Raw genomic sequence first — 18567 nt, forward strand, 5'->3', positions numbered from 1 at the left:
CAGCTTAATGGTCGAAATTAAATCCTGTTGCAGTTTTCCAATAGTCAAATCTCGCTTCCGAGCATCTTCTTGCAGAGACGCAATAAGAGCTTGTTGCTGTTTAATTACTAAATCCGTCTTAACCATGTACTCTTGAAAAGCCTTTATATCTTCTTTAAAAAATTGTTGTAGTTCAGCAAATTTTTTATCCAAAACCTCCATAAACAATTCAAAAGTTAATTGAGTTTGTTGTGTCGGAGCCTGCTTTTTTCCGTTACCGTTCGGATTACGTCCGGGATCCCGTCCCTTAGACCTGAGAGACATTTCTGTTTGCATATCTTCAAAAGTTCACAACAAACTCTTGGCAGTAAATCCAAAAAAAAAAATGAATAAGGAAACTTTCGGTATAGGTGAAAATAAGCTGAATAAGGGTGATCAAAGGTTAAAAAAAGTAAAGGTTATGGAGCGAATCCAAAACAGTACTCACTCCATGAGCATCTCCAGCTGAGATTTTGACAAATCTTATTGAATTTTTTGAAGAGGTTACAAGGAAAGTTGACAAGGGTAAAGCAGTGGATGTTGTCTATATGGACTTCAGAAAGGCCTTTGACAAGGTTCCGCACAGAAGGTTAGTTAGGAAGGTTCAATCGTTAGGTATTAACATTGAAGTAGTAAAATGGATTCAACAGTGGCTTGATGGGAGATACCAGAGAGTAGTAGTGGATAACTGTTTGTCAGGTTGGAGGCCGGTGACTAGTGGTGTGCCTCAGGGATATCTGTACTGGGTCCAATGTTGTTTGTCATATACCTTAATGATCTGGATGATGGGGTTGTAAACTGGATTAGTAAGTATGCAGATGTAGGTGGTGTTGTGGATAATGAAGCAGGTTTTCAAAGCTTGCAGAGAGATTTAGGCCAGTTAGAAGAGTGGGCTGAACGATGGCAGATGGAGTTCAATGCTGTTAAGTGTGAGGTGCTACATTTTGGTAGGAATAATCCCAATCGGACATACATGGTAAATGGTAGGGCACTGAAGAATGAAATAGAACAGAGTGATCTAGGAATAATGGTGCATAGTTCCCTGAAGGTGGAATCTCATGTGGATAGGGTGGTGAAGAAAGCTTTTGGTCTTCTGGCCTTTATAAATCAGAGCATTGAGTATAGAAGTTGGGATGTAATGTTAAAATTGTACAAAACATTGGTATGGCTGAATTTGGAGTATTGGGTACAGTTCTGGTCACCGAATTATAGAAAAGATGTCAACAAAATAAAGAGTACAGAGAAGATTTACTCGAATGTTACCTGGATTTCAGCACCTAAGTTACAGGGAAAGGTTGAACAAGTTAGGTCTTTATTCTTTGGCGTGTAGGAGGCTGAGGGGGGACTTGACAGAGGTATTTAAAATTATGAGGATAGATAGAGTTGACGTGGATAGACTTTTTCCATTGAGAGTAGGGGAGATTCAAACAAGAGGACATGAGTTGAGAGCTAGGGGGCAAAAGTTTAAAGGTAACACGAGGGGGAATTTCTTTACTCAGAGAGTGGTAGCTGTGTGGAATGAGCTTCCAGTAGAAGTGGTAGAGGCAGGTTCGGTATTGTCATTTAAAGTAAAATTGGATAGGTACTTGGACAAGAAAGGAAAGGAGGGTTATGGGCTGAGTGCAGGCCAGTGGGACTAGGTGAGAGTAAGCGTTCGGCATGGACTAGAAGGGCCGAGATGGCCTGTTTCTGTGCTGTAATTGTTATATGGTTATATGTTTACCCGGCAAACAAGACTTTTTAAAATGGTCTTCACTGTAAGCATCACATCCCAAAGACCCAGTGAAACTTCCTGCCAAACTGATCATTTATAATTTTACAGACCTTTTTTAACAATACAAAAATGAGCTGAAATATTACAATTGCTGCAATGATAAAAATATTTTAAAACAGATTTCTGTATTATTAAAGTGAAACTTATAGCACCTGTATATTGGTCAGACCAAAATAAGTAAACAGCAACTGTCAAACTATTAAATTAAAAAACATGTTGAAAACCTGATCGCCTTCAATTCTTAGGACAGTTGCTGGTATATATTTTTTAAGTTATCGAGAATGCCACTTGACAACCAATTTGTATCTCCCTTACTTTGCTTCACAGCAGATTGTATCTCAATGCTTTGCAAGTTAAATTAGTTCCCCCTAAAAATGTAATTTATTCCACTTTTCAATAAGTTCACTTCCTAAATATTTAGCTATGTCCAAAAAGAAAGATAATGAGTGTTTGAAACTTAAGTAGTTCAACTTTAGATATTCTCTCCATCAACAGCATTATACTGATCAACAGCACTTCTGGTCAAGATGGCACCTGGATACAACACTTCTTCGGTTGACATCTTCTGTACAGATTATGAAACCATACTATTTCACTTCTTATGTCTTTTACATTAGTTTTTCGCCTTGAATGTGATTCTGGAACTGCTGGAGCATGTGATTTGCAATTTGGAGATCGTTTGGATGCAGCGGTACTCTGCAGTCTCCGACAGAATTCTGGGAGGCAGAGGCAGCAAGAGCGAACTTCATGATGGGCAGGCTGCAGGACAACATACAAGCCAAAGACAGTCTCTATTTTGCTGATTAAAGCTCCCATTGCTCGCTGATTAAAATGACGAGAGAGATTGAAATATCAAGGCAAATACAAAAGCTTGGAAATTGTTTGGGCACTTTAGCACTCTGCAGTCTGCGAGGATTCCAGGAAGCAGAAATTGCATTTTACTATGTACTGTACCAGCAGTTATGGTCGAAATGACAATAAAAGTGACCTGACTTGAACTTCGTAGCGGGCAGGTTGTGGGACAGGGTGCAAGCCGACATTTGAACCCATTTTGCTGATTAAAGCATCGGAATGAGTACCAGCTGCCTGCCCTTTGATTGCTCTGTACTGCAGAGAGAAAGGCCTGTCGCTGTGCCCAGAGAATATTACCCAGGTTTTCTGCGTTTAGGATGTGGACTTGGACTACAGATATTCTATTTCCCCCAGTCTTGTAGTTTTTTTAATATATATTCTGTGTTTTTTCGCCTGACCCTTCTCAGTTTTTAGTGCAAGGAGGGGGATTTAAGTGTCAATGCGCCCGTTCCATTTTGTTTGGTTTTTATGTGGAAGGAGGGATTTGAGGGTTGATGTGCCTGTGCCATTTCGGGGTGGGGAGCGGTTGATGATTGTGCTGCCTTTCTTTTCTTTCTTGGTTTCATGGTGGCCCAGAATTTCAGAGGTGTAGACTTTGATAATAAATGGACCTTTGAACATTAATTAGGAACAATAATGATCTATTTAATGTAAGCATGCATTTACAAGCCCTATTGCACAGTGTGCAGGTGCTATTTTACTGACCTGGTCTGAAGTAAAGCTTCAAGAGGTGTGAGCCGATCTTGTAGCTGTTTGGAAACAGCAGTGAGAAGAGAAGCACAAACCGTACTACATCCTGCCAAATCTTCATCCTTGACATAGTTCAGTAGGACAAAGTACCAGAATACAGAGCCTGTTCCCATCAAGAAAAAAAACACAGCTTACCTCTAATACAAAAATACATTTACATTGAACTTGAACATATTATTTAAAGTAATACCAAAAATATTTCCTGCATAAATGAAGCCCAAATATTGGCATAGATTAGCTTGGCCAAATACCGATGGGCTGAATTTCTATGTAATTTGGGGTTATTAGGTAAATTGATTCAGGATCTGACCCTATCGTACCCATCGAGTCCTAGAGCCTTTTCATCTACATAGAATGATCCAATTAGGGAACTCCTTAAGTTAATAGTGCAAATTCAAATCAAGGACACATTACATACAATTATTTTCTATAAAATTACAGGTTTGATGAACAAGATTCAAGTTCAAGCAATAAATGCTAAATTTAAAGTAGGTAAGTTTGACATTGTCTTATCAAATAAACCACCAAAGCAGGTCCTTAAGTTCTTGCTTTTTATTTTATATCTTAAAAAATAAACACAAAACAAATGCATACTTATCAAGAGAATCAAAGTTTAACCTACCACCAGTTGCTGCTGCAGGCAAGTAAGGCAAATTATCGAGTAATGCTTTCAAAAGAGCTCCTCCAAATCCCAGCTGGCTTGGATCTGTTTTCCCACTACTGAAAAGAAGAAAATGTTCACTGCAAGTATGATGCAAAAATGGTAAATAGAACATATCCAATTCAACCATTTAAAGGTAAGGAATAATAAAAGTCAAACGAAATGATCACTGCTTAATTTGTGTGGTGTCACAATCCCTGCAAACTACTCTTTCTTACCTTATACAAAGTGCAAGGAACCGGGCACATTTGTGAGCTATGCTTCGTCCAGCCTCAAAAAAGCAAACTCGTACAATGTTAGCAAGACGTCTCTTCGTTTTTGAGTGCAGGCTTTCTTTGCCATCTCTGAAACTGTATTTGGAAAAGTAATGGAATATTTAAAAAAACTTTCACACACAGATCCATGGATTTGCAATGTCTGACATGTTCTTGTTAAGATAAAATCAAAAAATTAAAAGATAGCAATGGAAATAATGAATACAGAGGTATCCATCCTCCAGAATTCCTTAATTTCAAAATATTCCTCTGGTTTGGAAGGTAGCAAATGTATCCTCACTTCTATAAAACAACTTGGGGAACTATAGACAGTTATCCTCATGTCAAAGTTAGGAAAATGCCAGAATCTATCAGTGAACAGGTACACGGTAATTTGAAAGTAATCATACTGAGCTAGAGGAAAAGGAAATCCTAACTGGCCCATCTGTTATTTATTTGAGGTTTCAATTAGCAGTATAAATAAGGAGAAATCAACAGCAGTAGTAAAAGTAGAATTTCTTAAGCTGTTGATAAAATACCATAAACAAAAGTTTATCAAGTAAAATTAAGTAGATGCATTGAAGGTTAAAAAATGTATAGAAAGCAGAGAATAAGACAAACTGGTTATTTTCAGATCAGGATGCTTTAACTATTAGGTTGCTGAAAGGATTGATACAGGGTCTCCACTGTTCATAATGACTTGAGCAAGGAGCTATGTAATAAATCAAGCTTGTTGATTATATTAAAGCTGTGCAACAACTGGAATTGTAAAGAGAATACACTGAGGTTTTAGGGAGACAAAATAATAAGATGAGTGAACAGGCAAAAATATGACAGATAGAATATAATGTTGAAATACATCATCCACTCTAGCAGAAAGAACCATGTTTTTATTAAAATGATGAGAGATTGAATACAAACACCTGTCACACAAATTAAAGTTAACAATTAACATGCATTAAGAATGCATTGGTCTTATTGCAAGAGGATTTGAATGCATGAGTTAGATTTCATTGAAATTATCTTGTATCCTGGCAAGACCATATCTGGACTACTGCAAGTTGGCCTGGTCTCCTTATTCGAGGAAGGATAACATGATAAACATTCACCAGTTGGAAAACTGGAATGCAGGAGGATTGGCTCACGAGGACAGATTAAAGCAGCTTGACCTATACTGTCCGAAGTTTAGGAGAAGGAAAGATAGATTTGACCAGGTGGCAAGTCCCTTGGTCTAAGCATTTACAGCAAATTGTCACAAAAGCATCAAGTTTACATATTGTGGCAAATTTTTTCTTACCCACTCAGTCCATTTGCATGCACTCCTGCCAACCAACAGAGAATATCCAATACCAGACTCTGAGCATGTTCACTGATAGGTCCATCATCTGATTTCTTGCACAGTGTATTAAGCAATTTTTCATGGAATTCTGAGAACTGCAACATTGCACACCGTTGCATTCTTAAAAACAAAAGCAGTGATTACCCTCTGTGATTACATTATCATAATTTAGATAGACTTTTATTAGTTTGCCAATTTTACATTCTCATTATACAATATCTACAATCCAAACTCATTCGTGTGTGTTGCATTTTGTACACAAGAACAGTATATATTGGAACCAAAAAAAGAAAGCAAAAGTTGAATCTTTTCCTCCCTGCCCCTTCCGAGGGAAGTTCTTGGTTTATGTTAGCAACCACGTCCAAAATGTTCAATATACACAAACTTCTAAAAACAAAGCTATCACCCACTCATGGTTAGGCTAGGCATATTACACTTCCTTAAATTCATGTTAATGGAAAAAATAGCCCCTTACAAATTCCCAGACTTTATAACGTGGAGCTCAAGATCAGTTATATAACAATTATATTTCAAAGGGGGTATTAAAAATTTTGTACATACACGTATTAGTTCAGCAATATTAAAATCACCAAAGTTTCAGTTCGTAATCCAAACAATGATTTTCAAAACTTGTATCCAAAACTTGAGCTGCCAACTCCTGCATTATTTTGATACCACTATTTCTATTCCAAGCTAATGTTTAATGGTCATTAAATACCTCTGCTCTCCTCCAATACACCAAGTCAGATTAGTAGTCTGAACTTTTGGGAGAAGAATCTGCAGTACTAACCCCAACACAATTCTATTAGAATTGACTAGGAATAAATTAGGCAGGAGCAAAAAAGATGAGATATGCAAATACCTTTGAAAATGTTAAAAACTAAGTTAACTCACCTTTCTTTTGGGATGCAAGTTTTCCTAAATCTTCGGATGGTGACAGAAACTTCCTGTAGCAGATCACAACCTTTAAGACTGTCAGGCTTCTTAGAAGAATTGGCAGGCTCAGTTGTTTTTGATGTGGATGTTTTTTCCTGTTAAAGGCAATACATTTACAAGTATATCAACAAAAGAACCACAAGTAGTACAAATCAATTGTCAAGAGACCATATTTTACCTTTCCCGCTGAAACTTTGGCAAGCAATGAAGCAAGAGTGTGACTCTTGCTGTTCTGTGGCTTTGTGGCTTGCATTCTCATGACCGGCCTGATTCCACTGCCATTTGATTTCTCTTCATTTGCCTTCTCATTAGCTGACCTGATGTGAACTAAAAATGACCGATATTTGCCACCAGCCATGCCTGCTAAGAACCAAAAGTAAGAAATGTCAAGTTTAAACAGGGGAAAACATTCAATGGTTAATAGGCACTTATTCGGTTTTAGAAAACGATTTATGTGATATTAATGTTACAAGTAAAAATGCTATGGTCAGAATCATATAGTACAAGCAGACCCTTCAGCCCATTCTGTCTGTACCATCTTCTATACATACCCATCTATACATAGAGCCAGAAGCTTGGTGATTAAACAATTTTTCAAGATGCTTCTACCGAATATCTTGAAAGTATCTTCACCACCTCCTCAGGCAGTATTTTCCAAACTCCAACCACCCTTGCCCCCAAGATTCTCTCTAAACCATCTACCTTCAATCTTAAATCTGCAATACATCCTATTACTTTTGATGGTGAGGACATAGATGTGGTGAGGACCTGCAAGTACCTGAGAGTGCACCTGGACGCCAGACCCAAGTGAAGCACCAACACAGCAGCTGTGTACAAGGGCCAGAGCTGCCTCTACTTCCTGAAGAGACCGAGGTCCTTTGGAGTATGCAGGCTTCTCCATCAAATGCTCTACCAGTCTGTTGTCACCAGTACAATCTTCTATGCAGTGGTGTGTTGGGCCAATGGTATCAACAAGGTTGATGCCAACAGGCTCAATAAACTGATTAGAAAGGCAAGCTCTGTTATAGAAGTCAAACTGGACACACCGGAGGCTGAGGTAGAACAAAGGGCCCTATGGAATATCCTGGCAATTTTGGACAATGCTTCTAACCCTCTGTATGCCACCTCAGCTGAAAAGAGGAGCACTTTTAGTCATAGATTAAGGCAATTGCACAGCTCCAAAGTGAGCTACGGAGTCATTCTTACCCCTAGCCATTAGACTCTATAACAAGTCAACCTATAGCTAGGGGTGACACCCTCCTGTTAGACTGTTTTTATTACTTCTCTTCTAATAGTTGTATACTTAAGCACTTGTAAGGTTACTGTGACACTAATTTCCTTTGGGATCAATAAAGTATCTCTTAGACAGCCCCTACCATTTTTTTTTACTATCTACCTTATCTATCCTCCATGTAATTTTAGTCAGGTCATTCCTCCAGTTGCAGATAAACAAACAAACCTATCCCCTCCCTCTTTATACCTGTAGTGCTGCAGTCCAGATAATATCCTGGAGTATCTCCTTTACATTTTCCCTAGCACAATGACAATTTTCCTATTGTGTGGCTTTCAGAAATGCACACAACACTACAAGTATGTCTAATCAATCTTCTGTTGATTCTCAGGAACAATTTTTTTTCCAGTAGGTGGAACAATATCTTAAAGGAGAAAAATCTTCTAAAATATTTGTCAAAATTTACTTGTTCTATTCTGGCCACAATAAAGCACATTTCACAGGGAAAGGTAGTTGGAGAATGGGATTATTTAGTGATAAACTCTTTGAACCAAGAAGGTCCCACTTTGACACAAGGGGATATGGAATATTAAACCAGGTCTGCATGTGAAATCAGCTGTATTCAACCAAATGTTAGGAACAAAACTTAGAACTACTTCTTCTATGATGACACTATCAAAAAAGAGACAGAAGCCAAATTATAATATAAATGAACTAGGTCATTCAGTTGTCATATAAAATTGTATGTCACTGACACTGTGGCTACAGAGTCCCTAACAGCCCAAGAATGAATCTTATTTAATTCACATCTACTTATAGTATGCAACCAATTAAAATAGAATTTGCTTCCTCAATGCAGTCATAGCTAATCCAACTTGATCTTACCTTTGATAAGCTTAGGGCTAGTTAATGTTAACATTCCAGCATGTCCTGAAAGATCCAGGCCACTAGCCAACCATACAGGTCCACACAATATATCTTCCTTATGTTCCTCCAGAAACTGACACAGCCTAGGACCTTTTTAGGATTGAAATGCAAAGTTCAGTTGCATATATTTGCACTCTAATACATTTAAAATTACATTTACACAGAAAAGCTTACAAATGGCAAGCAATAAAATTCCCACCAATTTAAAATAAACTTTTTCGTGAGGTATTTACAAGCATCCATCGAGCACCAAATCATCTGAAGAACACACATAACTGCAGAGGAGGATCCTCTCGAAATCATCTATCCCAGTGGTAAATGATCCCAAGACTATAATGTATTACACTGAAGGAGCGAATACTTATACTGTACTAAATTCTTCATCTAGGGAACCAAAGTTTGAGATAGAATGGAACAATATCATATGTAGAAAAGTTTGCATGATGTAATTATTTAACTTCATTGCCTGGAATAGTACTAAGTAAAGAACCTTTACTTATGGTCAAGCCATAGCACCAATTGAATTGAACTGACTTTATTACTTACATCCTTCATATACATGAGTAAAAATCTTCACATTACATCTCCATCTAAATGTGCAATTTATAGTAATTTATAATAAATAGTATGTACAACAAGACAGTCGATATAACATAGAAATACAATTGTATCAGCATGAGTTAAGCAGTCTGGTGGCTTGGTGGAAGAAGCTGTTCCAGAGCGTGTTGGTCCTGGCTTTTATGCTGCAGTTCCACTTCCCGGATGGTAGCATCTGGAACAGTTTGTGGTTGGGGTGACTCGGGTCCCCAATGACCCTTTGAGTCCTTTTTACACACTTCTTTGTAAATGTCCTGAATAGTGGGAAATTCATCTACAGTTGCGCTGGGCTGTCTGCACCACTCTCTGCAGAGTCCTTCAACTGAGGGAAGTACATTTGTCATACCAGGCAGTGATGCAGTCAGTCAGGATGCTCTTATAGATAGCGGTGTCAAGGGATATGGGAGGAAGGCAGGAACGGGGTACTGATTGTGTATGATCAGCCATGATCATAGTGAATGGCGGTGCAGGCTAGAAGGGCCGAATGGCCTACACCTGCAGCTACTGTCTATTGTCTCTCAATTGTGCCCCTGTGGGAAATTCGTAGGATTTGGGGGCCTACACCAAACTTCTTCAACCATCACAGGTGAAAGAGGTGCTGTTGTGCCTTTTTCACTGCACAGCTGGGATGTACAGACCACGTGAAATCTCAATGATGTTTATGCCGATGAACTTAAAGTTTCATCTGCAATTTCCATGTGGAGTAGTGCCCTTGATTATTATATTTTGCACACCAGGCCTACAAAAAGTCTTCAGGCATTATTGCGAGCAAGGAAGTATCACTAAAATAATTAACATGGGTAATCCCTACAAGAATGAAAACCAGGTATATCATTAGTTAAATAATATTACATAGCCTGGACACGGAGAAAGATGGGGGGGGGGGGGGGGGAAGAGAAAAAGAAATGAAGAACAAAAAATGGCCAATTTATGGAGAACCACAGTTCTTTGATTCTTGTTTGAAGAGCATAAAGTTATTCAAGTCTTCGTAAATATTTCAAGACTCAATTAAGTCTCAGCAGCAAGGTTTCTTTCTGAAGTGAGACTATTTTCAAAATAAAAATTAAACTGAAAGGAAAAAGAAATGTGACCATGCAGCTAATAAAGTCAATTCAATTCAGTGTTGGTGAGGGTATTTATATACCGCGTCAATTCATTTCATCACATTTCCCAGGTATGGTTTAAACAAAGCTTGAATTCTCTCTGCAAACATGAGGAAATCTGCAGATGCTGGAAATTCAAACAACACACAAAAAATGCTGGTGGAACACGGCAGGCCAGGCAACATCTATAAGGAGAAGCACTGTCGATGTTTCGGGCTGAGACCCTTCATCCTGAAACGTTGACAGTGCTTTTCCTTATAGATGCTGCCTGGCCTGCTGTGTTCCACCAGCATTTTGTGTGTGAATTCTCTCTACCATTTATGCATAATGTCTGATCAAACTTTAAACCAGTTTCCAAAGTAATGAGTAGCCTTGTTCCTCTAAGTCATGACCAGTAGCTCTGTAAATGGATTATCTCTATTAAGGTCTTTGCAGTAATAGAACTCATTTAGCGTACCCTTTAAAAAGATATAACACACGGGCAATCGCTTCAACCCCCCCCCCCCCCCAACAAACACAAATTCAATGTTACACCATTCCCTTATATCTGTGAAAGGATTCCTTAGAACATAAAACTTCACATGTTAAATGCCAGTTGAAAATCCCAGGAAATAAGTATCTCATTACAAATTTTTTTAATAATGTGACCATTCACAGCTACAGAGCAATATTAAATTAAATATCACCAGGCATTGTCTTCCCCTCCCAGCCCAAGAGAAACATTTCAAGTTAACCTTGAGATTCATCCACATCCATGGGGTACTGCAAGTCTTCATTTAAATCAACAAAAGACCTTCCATTCCTCTCAATCTCCACATGAGAAGCTGGCGACAAAGGAAATAATATCTGCTTGTCAACTGCAGACTCTGCAATAAGAAATTAATGATTGACTAAAACTACAATGAATATACTCCACACCCTTGATCATCATCTCACCAAGAGATAATTTACCTAAATGCAGCTGATAAAAGGAAGTGAACGCTATGTAAACTATTTTTTCTACACAAGTAATTTACTGAAAATTCATTACTAAATTCAAGATTAACACATCTGCATTTGTAATCAAATTCAAGAAAAAAATAAATACCCCTCCCTCTCCCCAATAAAAAATACTCACCAGTGACTTTACCTAATCCAGGTGCTTTGTTCTTCAATAAAGTAACTTGAATCTGTGGAATGTTTGTGATATTTGAATTCAGGACAAACTTGAAGTCCACATGTCCAACCATGCACGCCTTGGGCAAAACCAGTTCAAAAACATGTTCCTCCCAACTGGTACTATGTATATAAAAAAAGAAATACCTCAGCAACACAAACCCACAATAACATTACAATGGACAAACACTGCTAGAAAATAATGGTCCAGAGAAAGTCTGTGAAAACATGGCTTCATAGAGTCAGAGAGCAGGGACATAACTCCTGCAGTCCACCAAATCCATACTGATCATCAAGCACTGATTTATATTAATCCCATTTTGTTCTCCCCACATTCCCTATTACTCCCCCCTGATTCTACAACTCAATATAGGCAATTTAGAATGGCCAGTTAGCCAAACAACCCAAATATCTCTGGAATATGGCAGAAAACTAAAGCACCCAGAGAAATTCTAGTCACAAGAGCACCTTCACGGTGGAGAGCCTTTTGACTGGCTGCATTGCTACCTGGGTACAGAGGCTCAAACGTACAGGATTGAAAAAGGCTACAGAGGAGTGCATTCTCAGCTAGCTTCCATCACAGGGATAGGCCTCCCCACATCAAGGACATCTTCAAAAGGCAACACCTTAAGGTGGCATCCATTGCAAAGGCCCTTCACCATCAGGGATATGCACTCTTCTAATTACTAGTGTTGGGGAGCAGGTAAAGGAGCACTCACACTCAAAGAACATTTTCTTCCCTTCCATCATTAGATTTCTGAACTGTTTACAAGCACCTTACTATTCCTCTTTTGCGCTCTTTATTGTAACAGTAATTTTTATGTTATTGGTGTGACAAAATAACAAATTTCACAACGCATCTGTGACAATGAGCTGGCTTCTGATTCAGACAACATCTGTGGTAGGATTAAATCTGAGTCACTGGAACTGTGAGGCAGCAATTCTTTACCTGCATCACTGTGCATCCCTTGTTTAACTTTCAAAAATAATTCTGATATGGAAGTGAGAACATTGACTTAAGAATTGAGCAGAATTTCCTCTGAACTTCTTCCACAGAAAAACATTCTCAAAGTAACTCCAACTGTAGTGCTGGATCACTCAAATCTTGAACTAAATAACTATAAAGTAGTATGCAAAGAACAAAAAAAAATTCATGAGAATTTCCAATTATAATCAAAATTGTGTTCAATTAAAATTCAGAATTTGCAAAAATATTACTGTAAAGAGATCAACAAGTTGCATGTAAATTAATGAAGCCCAACAGCGCAAGCAAAGTCACCAGTAGGCCAAAGCAGCAAGCTATGGGAGTTTTAAAAAAAAAGGCCAATACCAGAAATATTAGAAGTTTACAATGTTAAATTTATTGATATTTGAAAACACAGGGAATGTCAGGATTAAATATCATAGTGAGAACTTCAAGTCCAAGATGCTAGGAAAACTAGACATCAATGTGATTTAATGAATGGGAAGCAGATGCTGCAGGCAGTATGTGAAGAGTAAGAACTGCCACAACAGCACTGGAATAGTTGAAGTTGGAATTAAATGTCACTGGTTTTCAAAGGCAAGTAGATTGAGATGTGTGCATTACACGTTGCATTAAGTTGTCTGTATGATAGAGGATGAGAAGAGAAGGCTAAGGAGTAAACCCTACACAAATTCGGAGTGGAGCCCCTAAGACGGTTGGAGGACGTATCACGTCACTTCCTCGCAGCTCCTGCAGCCAAACTGACGCCAAATGTACTGCTTTGCATTCCTTTCGACTACATCCACGAGGCCAAGATGGCGGATCTTGACATCTGGGCAGCCCAGGATCTCCATATTCATCGCCCAAGTCTGCGCCCTGTCCTAAACTGGGCACATCCATTAGACAATAGGTGCAGAAGTAGACCATTCGGCCCTTCGAGCCTGCACTGCCATTTTGAGATCATGGCTGATCAACTACTATCAATACCCGGTTCCTGCCTTGTCCCCATATCCCTTGATTCCCCTATCCATAAGATACCTATCTAGCTCCTTCTTCAAAGCATCCAGAGAATTGGTCTCCACTACCTTCTGAGGCAGTTTATTCCAGACCCCCACAACTCTCCGGGAGAAAAAGTTTTTCCTTAAATCTATCCTAAATGACCTACCCCTTATTCTCAAACCGTGCCCTCTGGTACTGAACTCTCCCAGCATCTGGAACATATTTCCTGCCTCTATCTTGTCCAATCCCTTAATAAACTTATATGTTTCAATCAAATCCCCTCTCAATCTCCTTAATTTCAGCATGTACAAGCCCAGTCTCTCTAACCTCTCTGCGTAAGACAATCCAGACATCCCAGGAATTAACCTCATGAATCTACGCTGCACTTCCTCTACAGCCAGGATGTCCTTCCTTAACCCTGAAGACCAAAACTGTACACAATACTCCAGGTGTGGTCTCACCAGGGCTCTGTACAAGTGCAAGAGGATTTCCTTGCTCTTGTACTCAATTCCCTTTGTAATAAAGGCCAACATTCCATTAGCCTTCTTCACTGCCTGCTGCACTTGCTCATTCACCTTCAGTGACTAATGAACAAGGACTCATAGATCTCTTTGTATTTCTCCCTTACCTAACTCTACACCGTTCAGATAATAATCTGCCTTCCTGTTCTTACTCCCAAAGTGGATAACCTCACATTTATTCACATTAAACGTCATCTGCCAAGTATCTGCCCACTCATCCAGCCTATCCAAGTCACCCTGAATTCTCCTAACATCCTCATCACATGTCACACTGCCACCCAGCTTAGTATCATCAGCAAATTTGCTGATGTTATTTTCAATGCCTTCATCCAAATCGTTGACGTACATTGTAAACAGCTGTGGTCCCAATACCGAGCCCAGTGGCACCCCACTAGTCACCACCTGCCATTCCGAGAAACACCCATTCACCGCTACCCTTTGCTTTCTATCTGCCAACCAGTTTTCTATCCATGTCAACGTCTTCTCCCCGATGCCCTGAGCTTTGATTTTACCCACCAATCTCCTATGTGGGACCTTATCAAATGCCTTCTGAAAATCGAGGTACACTACATCCACTGGATCTCCCCCATCCAACTTCCTGGTTACATCCTCGAAAAACTCCAACAGATTAGTCAAGCTTGTCTACTTAAAACAGACAGAGGACAACTTGCTAACAAAATATTTACCAAGGTACCAATTTCTGGTTTGGCCACAGATGTGACAGAAAATAAAACCCATAACAAGCAAAGATTTAAAGACAACAGTAATCACGATGCTTTCAATATTTTAACCAAAAAGGAGTGCAGGACAGCAAAGCAACATACAACATTGACAACTGTACCAAACACAATTTATTAAAAGATTTAAAGAATGCTGTAAATTTAGTAGCAGAAAACATGGTACCAAACTTCAAGACTAGACCATTTCTTTTACCTATCTGACTGCAGCTTCCAGGTGCGAGTGTGCTGGGCTGCATCTCCATGGTGTTGCTGATGTAGATGCTGTGGATGCCGCCTCTGCTGTTGCTCCTGCTGAACTTCCACCCAACATGGAGGGACTGTAGCTGAAAATCGTGGCGTCAATGTCTCAAATCTAGTTAGTTCCACCAGTGATGTTAATACATCTGCAGAGAAAGGACGATCCACCAACAAATCGACTCCTATGTAAAAACAAGTAAAATATTATTTAGTTAGATCAAATGAATTTCTCCTCCTAATTCTCCCATAAAACAAACATTCATTAACACCCTCAGTCTAGGTAAGTCTGGGGTTCATTTAAAGAAAATGAAAACTCTGTTTTCGAACCATCAATCTGCACTTAATAAACCACATTAACATTATTTTTATTGTCTTAATTCAGTTTTAAAGCATTAATTTATAACCCCAATATTTATTTTGGAATTAGAATTCAATGCCAAGAGAGTCAGGGCAGAAGTGAGTATAAAACACTATGACTAAGGTGAAGGTGCTTGGGAAGCTATAAGGGCCAAAGGTCGATAAGTCGATAAGGTAGCTAACGAGACTGTGGAAGCATTAAGAATCACTAGATTCTGGAATGGTTCTAAAAGGCTGGGAAATCACAAATATCACTCCACTCTACAAAGAAAGTGAGGCAAAAACACAGTAAATGATAGGCTGGTAGCCTGACTCCAGTGGTTAGCAAGATGTCAAAGTCCTCATCCAAGATGAGGTTTCAGCGCACTTGGAGGCACATGTTAAAAATAGGCTGAATTCAGCATGACTTCCTTATTGAGAAGTCTTCCCTAACAACCCATAACAAACAAAGATTTAAAGACAACAGTAATCATGATGCTTTGAGGAAGTAACAAACAGGACAAAGGAGTCAGTAAACGTGGTGTATCTGGATTTTCAGAAGGCTTTTGGCAATGTGCCACATACAAGGCTGTTATACAGGATAGCAGCCTGTAGTATCATTGCTGTAATACTAGCATTGATAGAAGTCTGGCTGACTGGAAGAAAGCAGAGTCAGAAAAATAATTAGGCTTTTTCTAGTTGGCTGTTGGTGACTCGTGGTGTTCCACGGGGTTTGATGTTGTGAACTAATTTTCACATTATATATTAATAATTTGGATGACAGAATTGATGGCTTTGTGGCTAGGTTTTCGGACAATACAAAGATAGGTGGAGGGGCATGTAGTGGTGAGGAAGCAGGGAGTCTGCGAAAGAACTTGGACAGATTAGGAGAATAGACAAAGGAGGAATATAATGAAGTGTATGGTCTTGCACTTTGGTACAAGGAATAACGGCACAGACCAGTCACTAAATGGGGAGCAAACTCAGAAAGCAATCACGAGGAAATCTGCAGATGCTGGAAATTTGACCAACACACACAAAATGCTGTCGTCCACCAGCATTTTGTGTGTGCTGAGCAAATTTAGAAATTGGGTGTGCAGAGAGTGTCGTAGTGCAGGATTCCCTAAAGGTTAACTTGAAGGTTGAGACAATAGTAAGGAAGGCAAATGCAATGTTACCATTCATTTCCAGAGGTCTAGAATATATGCCTGGCCTTCAAAAGGCATTAGTCCGATGACATTTCAAGTATTGTGAGCAGTTTGGGGTTCCATACCAATGGAAGAATGTGCTATCTTTGGAGAGGTTCCAGGGATTTACAAGAACTCACAGGAATGAAAGGGTTAAGGTTACTGTATGAGAAGCATATGATCATTCTGGATTTGAACTAACTGGGAGTTTAAAAGAATGAAGGGGAATCTTACTGAACTTACTGAGTATTGAAACACCTGAATATAGTGGAAAGGGAAAGGATGTTTCACATACCAGAGGGGGCAGCCTTAAAACAGAAAAACATCTCTTCAGAACAAAGATGAGGAAGAATTTCTTTAGCCAGAGGGTGGTGAATCTATGGAATTTATTGCCATGATTGTCAGACAGCCATGATTGTCAAGTTATTGGGTATACTTAAAACAGAAATTGAGAGTGTGGTGGTCAATTGCTGCTTGTTCTTTCTTCCAGCCAATAAAAGCTATCTCTCGCCTCACGTCTCCAAGAGTTATTGATGGTGCATTAATTTTATTGGCTGGAAGAAAGAACAAGCAGCAACTGACCACCACACTGCATCCTGGAGACTGAGGCCGGGGCGGAGTCCCCAATCGCCTTTATACTGGGGTCCGTGGGAGGAGCCACAGGAGCAGTCAGCCGGGGGGGCGTGTCCAGCCAGGTATATGTAGTTCACCACAGATAGACCCTTGATTAGTAAGGTTGTCAATGTTATAGGGAAAGGCAGGAGAACGGGGCTGAGAAGGAAAATAAATCAGCCATGATGGAATGGTGGTGCCAATGACAGGCTGAATGGTCTAACTCTGTGCCTACGTCATGTTTGATATTTAGTAAAACATGCTAATTCACCTCAATGGTCAAAATATATTATAAAGTGTGCTTTTCTTCTTCATTAAAGCAGTAATGGCCTTTTCTTACTAAAGCCAAATAAAGTCTGACTACTGACAGAATCATGTGATCATTAATAACAGATACCAATATGCTTAGGATGTGTGATGGTGGCAAAATGGCTAAAATGTTAGACTAGTAATCCAGACAGAAGTTCAAATCTGAGTGGCAGTTGTTGAATTTAAATAAAATTAGTCAAAGATTTAGCTGTGAATCAAAAATAAATGCCAAATTCTCACACAGGCCAATCTTATTCTCTTTTGACCAGAGAGAAAACTTGTTGTCCTTATAGGGACTGGCCAAGATGTAACTCTTAAAGGCCCTTTAATATGGTGCAATGAACCACTTAGTTCAAAGTAGTTAGGAATGGGCAATCAATGCTGCCTTACCAGGTAAACAACATGTAAAATGATAAAAGAGATTACTCCATAATTTGATATCATTTAATGAAATATCACTACAAGAACATGCTGAAGTGAAATTTTCATAGACGTATGGACAGGTACTCAGACAAACATCCTAGGATACTCACTCATAAACTGAAAGAAACATAGTGCCACTGATGCTTTAAATTGCTGACATCAAATCAAATGTCTGAATGCATTTGATAATCTGAGATGAAGCAAACAAATTGCTCATAGATAATGGCAATAGGTTTCCCAAAAATAGCAGACTGAAATATTTTTAAAAACATTGAAAAATTCTTAACTTTCCGTGAAAAACTGAGGCATCACTACTTAAAGGAATTCTAAATGGCCATTTTGTTGCTTCCAGCTCTATTTTTTTTTACAGGTCTCGCTACCTACCACTAACTTCTCAACCATGCTTAAAAAACGCTCAGAATATAGAAACCTACTATGTTTAGCCACAACTTTACTCAGAAGACTGCTCACATCTAAATAACTTTTCATTAACACTGAATTTGGTTATTTATCTTTATTACACAGTTTATTACAGAGTTTCAGTCTCATGCTGTACAAATTATTCTTTTCTTGTATAGGTACAAGTATATAATGTATAATGTTGATTCTCAGGATATGTGCTTTGGATATACAAATTTCTTG

General features: G+C 38.9%; 1 protein-coding gene across 8 annotated transcripts in view; it reads right to left on the reverse strand.

Annotated features, from left to right (window-relative positions):
• Positions 1 to 18567, reverse strand: part of birc6 (baculoviral IAP repeat containing 6) — a 253706-nt gene that overhangs the window by 165453 nt on the left and 69686 nt on the right. For 7 of the 8 annotated variants that reach the window (XM_059985634.1, XM_059985633.1, XM_059985635.1 and 4 more), the window contains exons 12-21: positions 15015 to 15240; positions 11560 to 11720; positions 11177 to 11308; positions 8701 to 8832; positions 6763 to 6947; positions 6543 to 6679; positions 5607 to 5768; positions 4274 to 4405; positions 4017 to 4114; positions 3350 to 3497 (exon numbers count right to left, since the gene is read on the reverse strand). In XM_059985634.1, coding sequence (XP_059841617.1) covers positions 3350 to 3497; positions 4017 to 4114; positions 4274 to 4405; positions 5607 to 5768; positions 6543 to 6679; positions 6763 to 6947; positions 8701 to 8832; positions 11177 to 11308; positions 11560 to 11720; positions 15015 to 15240 — 1513 coding nt within the window. The remainder of the gene's footprint in view (positions 1 to 3349; positions 3498 to 4016; positions 4115 to 4273; positions 4406 to 5606; positions 5769 to 6542; positions 6680 to 6762; positions 6948 to 8700; positions 8833 to 11176; positions 11309 to 11559; positions 11721 to 15014; positions 15241 to 18567) is intronic. The other variant, XM_059985630.1, reaches the window with a different exon arrangement.

Source organism: Hypanus sabinus, chromosome 12 (genome assembly GCF_030144855.1).
Source record: "Hypanus sabinus isolate sHypSab1 chromosome 12, sHypSab1.hap1, whole genome shotgun sequence".
NCBI lineage: Eukaryota > Metazoa > Chordata > Chondrichthyes > Myliobatiformes > Dasyatidae > Hypanus > Hypanus sabinus.